The sequence below is a fragment of the Egretta garzetta genome, unplaced genomic scaffold, assembly GCF_000687185.1.
Source record: "Egretta garzetta isolate BGI_Z169 unplaced genomic scaffold, ASM68718v1 scaffold202, whole genome shotgun sequence".
NCBI lineage: Eukaryota > Metazoa > Chordata > Aves > Pelecaniformes > Ardeidae > Egretta > Egretta garzetta.
In genome coordinates, this window is record NW_009258891.1 from 133,027 (window position 1) to 138,860 (window position 5,834).

The 5,834-nt window shown below is 52.2% G+C and overlaps 1 protein-coding gene across 1 annotated transcript in view; it reads right to left on the bottom strand.

Annotated features, from left to right (window-relative positions):
• Window positions 1–2,260: 2,260 nt before the first annotated feature.
• Window positions 2,261–5,834, bottom strand: part of DRAM2 (DNA damage regulated autophagy modulator 2) — an 11,863-nt gene continuing 8,289 nt past the window's right edge. Inside the window, exons 6-8 of the mRNA XM_035889747.1 lie at window positions 4,069–4,151; window positions 3,028–3,120; window positions 2,261–2,601 (exon numbers count right to left, since the gene is read on the bottom strand). Of these exons, the coding sequence (XP_035745640.1) occupies window positions 2,494–2,601; window positions 3,028–3,120; window positions 4,069–4,151 (284 nt within the window). The 3' untranslated portion in view covers window positions 2,261–2,493. The remainder of the gene's footprint in view (window positions 2,602–3,027; window positions 3,121–4,068; window positions 4,152–5,834) is intronic.

Below are 5,834 nucleotides of genomic sequence, written 5' to 3' on the forward strand. Positions count from 1 at the left end.
CCTCCAGCCCGCCCCCAGCCGGTGCAGCCTGACTGTGCCAGGTTCTTGGCGGGTCTGGCCACCAGGAGTCTTTGGTAGGAGAGGTGAGACCTGGCCCAGCCCCCAGGAGCTCTAGGCTGTGCTGGTAGGACTGCAGGGGAGGGAGAGAGGGGGGTGGCGATGCCATGGGGTCGTGTAACTCTGGAGCTGTTCTTGCATGCTGCTCGTCCCTGTCCCTTTGGTAAAGGGTGGGAGAGGAGGAAGAGGGTTTTCCTTGGTTTGGGGAGATCGTTAAGCAGAGCAGAGTTTGATGCTCTGAGGTTGAACTGTGGATCCACAAATGAGCGAGAAAACACAATGAGTGGTGCTGAGCTGGGTGGGGGACCCTCAGGGTGGTTTGGGGGAGCTGGGGGTTTTAACCACAAGCTCAGGAACGTTCTGGTTTAGGTACAACTCCAACTCCTCCTGGAGCTCAGGCTCCTGGTTGCCCAGAGTCTGTCTGGCCTGGCTCGTCAGAGCGCTGCTGCTGCAGGGAAATCGGGGGCTGCTGGGGCCAGCGTGTCTGCTGTGTGCTGTCAGGAGCCACCTCTCCGTGCTTGATGGTGACCCACGGGGCAGAGGGAGGAGGGGAAGGAGGGAACAGCCCCATGAGCAGGCAGGGTCCTACTGGAGCCTTCCTGAGACGCTGCACGAATGAATGAATGAGGTTTTTGTTTCTCCCCGTTTTGCACCAGGCAAAGGGCGCTCGCCCTCCCTCCCGGATGGATCAGGGCTCTGCAAACCCAAGGCAGTGGCGTCGCTGTCGTGACAGTGTCCTGGTTAAGCCGTTTGCCTAATGAGACTTAAATGAAGCACAGAAAAGGGGTTCCTGCTGGCTGAAACATCGCCGCTTTCCAGGCTGGAGCAGTTTGCCAGAAGGCGGGGTTTGCCTGTTGCCTCACTGGAGAGCGTGTGGCCAAGTGTGCAAATCTCCAGGGAGGCCCTGATCCCATGGGATTTATCAGCAGCTAAAACATGGTGCTTGGGAAATCTCCCCCAAGCCACAGAGCCCCTGGGGTCTCTGACTCCACGTTAATCCTGTCTACTTCTCCTCCTCCACTGGCTTCAGCCGCCTGGCAGGTTTTTGGCTCCAAAGCTTGGTTTCATGCGGGAACTGTCTGAGCTCAGGGCTGAACCAGGCTGCAAGCGTGGATGAAGCACAACCGTGCTGGAGACATCCTGTTTTAATCTGGGAGAAAGAAGTTGCCCAGGGCAGCTGCTGTGATTTCCAGGAGGCCTCCAGTTTAAATTCCTCTCCTGGCCCTTTACCTGCCCCTCCAGGGAAGGGAAGATGCCAGCATCAGCTCCTCTGGCGTGGGAGGGAACAGGGGCTAGAGCTGATTAAGCCGTAGGCCTGAGCTTAATTCAGGAAGGAAGCCGAGCTGTTCCTGCTACATGGGGCTCAAAGGCAGCTGTTGGTAGGGCTGTGTGTGACCAAATACCCTTTACTTTGCGCTACTTTGGTAGAACTACAGCAAAGGTGCATTTTTAAGGCTCCTGGCTTGGTCTGGACACGACCACTGTGTGTATGTGGGGTTGTCCCTGCGAAAACTCTCGGTGTAAACCCCCTGGCACACACCGCCACGTGGCAGCGTTGGAAGCAGCGAGAGGCGTGAGCAGCTGGCCCCGGGGGCAGCGCTAGGGACATCGAGGCTGCGGGGACGCGTCCCACGCTGCGCTCGGTTGAGTCGGCGCTTCCCACCGAGCGCTCAGGGCGCGGGCTGCGTGGGCTGACTCTCCCTACACTTGTGCGATGGGGACGCTGCCTGCGGGCTCCTGGATGAACCTGCCCCTCGGCTCAAACAGCCGCCAGGAAGAGGGAGGGAAGGATGGAATTTTGGAGCAGGGTGGTTTGGCCTCAGAGCAGCCTGTGCGCGTCGCTGGTCCTGCTGCTCCTCTCCCGGAGCAAAGGCACGGCCGCCCTTCCGGCGGGAGGGGCGCTGGTCAAGCCGTTGGCTGTCCCTGTCCTCTGGAGGAAGTTGTGGTGTAAAGAGGACCTCGCGTGCCGGTCACTCCACGGACGAGGGGGCTCCGGGGTCCCTCCAGAGGGCCACGGTGTGCAGGTCATGGGCCAGCCCCAGCCACCCAGCGAGGGAGCCGCAGGCGTGGAAGGGTGAGGCTGGAGCCCAGCTGGAGGCTCTGCACATCCAAAGGCGTGAGGAACGCTGGAAAGAGCAGGGCAAGAGGCTGAGCGGGGCCAAACAGGGTGTGGTGGAAGCGACGAGGAGACACAACCCTTTAATAACCTTCATCTTATTATTTCATGATATTGGCACATGTGGAAATGTTACAGGCTTGTTTACAATACTGGGAACGTTTGCATTGCTGTGTGGGTTAATAGCAAAGCCCTTTATGTCAAGTACAATACAATCACTTCATATTTTTCTCTTCATATAAAATAAATGCTTAGAGATATCAGCCGTTATTGCTATTAAATTCCTGAGTTATGCTGAGAACGTGTTCTCTTCACCTTCATTAGATGCTCCCCGCTACCAGCAGCGTCTGCTCATCCGTCACAAAGCTCTGCGGCGCGTTATAAAGGGTTCGCCCGTGCAAGCTGACAACTGCACGCAGGGAGATTTTCTATATTGGAAAAAGGAAAGAAAATTCAGGTTATCAGCCTTGTCACCGCCACGTTAGCTTCTCACCGCCTCAGCACAAGCGGTTTCAGTTGTCAGATGAAATGCCAAAATGCAGCTCGGCTCCAGAACTCTAAGCCCAACCCCCAAGCTGTTCTCCTGGACCGACTCCACCGTTTGCCTTGCAGTCCTGTAGCAAACTTCCCCTGCAGCTGTGATGGATCTGGTGAGCGAAGGTGGTTAAAGCCGCTCTGATGCTGGAGTCTGTGTGCTAAGGTGGGGGGGTAGATCCTCCCGAGGGAGGGAGGACTGCTTGGTGCTGTCCGTGCTACGGGCCGGCCAGCCGTGACGACTGATAATACAAAGCAGCCCATCTTGTGTCTATTTAGAGCTTGGAGAAGCAGAGAACTTAAAATTAATGTCATTTTACCTGAAAGTCACGGATATAGGTGAGGAAGAAGCTAAGGAAGGAGAATGCTAACGACCACTCCGAGACGGTGCTGATGATGTGAGCTGTGTAGCCCTGTGTAACAGTGAGAGGGGGGAAAGAAAACAGAATCACTGTGAAAAGCTCCTCTTGAACCTGCAGCGGCACAAAGCTGGCTTGCACATATGACATCCCGTGTCCACAACTATTCCCTTTGGAGAGCAAAACTTTATCTGAAGTCTCTCAGAGTTAAGTGCTGAACTTGGCAGAAGAGTGAGAATAACTGGGAAAAGGCTGCTCCACGCAGCGGGGATGACACCCCCCGCCCCCCGGGAATTTAATCCACCTGTAAAACCTGAGGGTGCAGTCAAGAGCTTGGCATGACTGGCAGCAAAACCTCGTTACAAAAATAAGGTTCAAGGCCGTAAGCAGACTTCTGGGAAGCTCCTTATGCTTTAAATAATGGGAGGGGTGGGGACAGCCCTCAAAACCAGCCTGCGTAACACCGCCTGGAGAGGATGAGGAGGGCCAGGGAGCCAGGCAGAGCTGTTGAGACCTACATGCCCTTGCTGTGTCACACTTGGGATCCCTCGCTGCCCAGCGCTTGTCCCCTCAAGGCAGCTCTGTCACTTGTATCCTTCGGCCTTCTTCTCCTCCCAACTCCGCTGGACACGCACCCAGCAGCAGGCAGGAACTCTGCTTCCCCGCTGCCAGCGGCCGTGGGAGATTCGCTATTTACAGTTACTGCGTGACCGGGAAGCGCTGCCCAGCACAGAGCAGACAGGCTGGTATCTGACATCTCGTTGAGGCAGCCCAATTACTGCCCGTGAGATTAATTTAAAATAACGCTTGGAGCTGCAACTGTTTTGCTCGGAGCAGTACTGCAGCGAGTGGGCGCGCACTGGCCCAACTGGTAAAGCTCCCTTGTGCTCTCCTGTCCCCAGTACCTGCTCCCGACTGCACTAAGTGCCCAGATGCATTCGTCACCGCAAATAACGTAGCTGGGTTTTGTTCTCCGTTTACTTTCTCTGCTCAATCACTTACTTCTTCCTGTGGGTCCCAGTGCAACTTCTGCACTAGATTCGTTCCATACAGGCCACTGTATAAGACAACGGAGGAAATAAACACTGGAGAAATACGTTAAGGAAGACTCAAGACCAAGAATAAGCAACTTGGGAATTTCAGGCTCGGCTCTGCATTGTGTTAAGCTGAGGCTGGAAGTTTTCTGCGCATTTTCCACAAGGTCTCCTCAGCATAATTAACAGTGATGGTGACACGGACCACTGGGCATCATCCCCTTCAACTTGTAGGACATTCCAACTGCCTAGTTACTGTCACATGAAGAGGTTAATTCTAACCTAAATCAATTACCTTTGTTCTCTGTATGCTGCACCTTGTTATATCTCCTCAATCAAACACAGCATCCTTATGAAAGCACTTAAATTATGATCAAACCTGGATACTTACTCACCATTTTGAATTTTTTTTTTTTTTTGCTGGTATTTTCCAGGCTCACTGTGTCCGGACCTCGTTCTCCGATTGCTTTTTTGACTTCTCAACCACCTCGAATTCTTGGTGTGTGGGTTACAGGTTGGAACACTCCCTCACTTGTAGCAGAGAGGACTATTAGCTTTCCTGGCCCCCTCTTCATTCACTCAAGGCTTTATAACTGCGTTGGTACAGCAGCCAAGGAAAAACCCTACATGATGATGACCCCTCATTTGATCAGGGACCTGGATTATTTCTCAAGTGACTGCAATGTCACTTTTTCAACATCTTACAGGGGGAAGGTAAGCTGCGTCAGTGTCCGGCCTTTGTAAACGAGGCTTGGAGCACTAAGTTAAAGCAGCTCTGATTTTCATAGGATTAACTTCCTTCAATCGTTAATGAGATTGAACAGCAAGAGCCTCCCGATGGGAAAGATTAATTTTGGTGGTGAACAAGGCTGAACTTACTGGCATAAACATGGCTTTGAAAGCCCAGACTTCCACAGCTTATTAAAGAATTGATGTGAATGGTCCAGGGAGCTCTGGTTACTGATCTGAATGCAAGATACCCAATTCCCTGCTAATTAAAATGTACAGCGTTAGTAGCTGTTCGTTACCTGCCTGGGTTACTATTGCAATGGAAAGAATTTAATCATCATGATACAAAAATAACCGGTGCCCATCTTCCCCTCATTACAGAGCGGGTAATTAACTGCTTTGCTCTTTCTGTGTTGGCAATTCTGCTCTTCCACTCCAGCAGAGGATCAGGAGCATTTTGAGGTCTCCTTCTGTCCTCCAGTAGCAGTTACAAGCATTTCACCTATGGCCACAGGCTTCTGCCTGTTACCATCTCTCCCTTATTACATTATCAACTGTTAATGTAGAAAATACTCTGATGATTTCCCTTTTCTTCCCCTTCCATAGAGATGTATGTATGTATCGTTATTGCCACAGCTGTCTTTACTTCCCTCTAATTTTGGTTAGACCATGCTGGTTTAAAAACCTCTATAGATGTTGGGCTTGTGGGTTTTTTGACAACTGTAAAAGGCTCTTAACTTGCAGCAGTTCATATTGTTCCATTTCGGTCTTCCCCAACTGTATTTGGCTCCTAACCGTTCCAAGCAGGAAATCTTGTTCTTTGTTAACACCAAAAATTTCTGCTAGGGACTGAGGTTTTCCAAGTCTCACAGATGACTTCCTTGCTCTGCGTCAGGCCTCCTCAGTGGGTAAGGGTCCTTCTTGCTTCGTGATAGATAACCAGGCTGTGCCCCTACTCTCGTGTCTCGCCTGACTCGTACAGATTATACAATCCTGCAGTAGCAG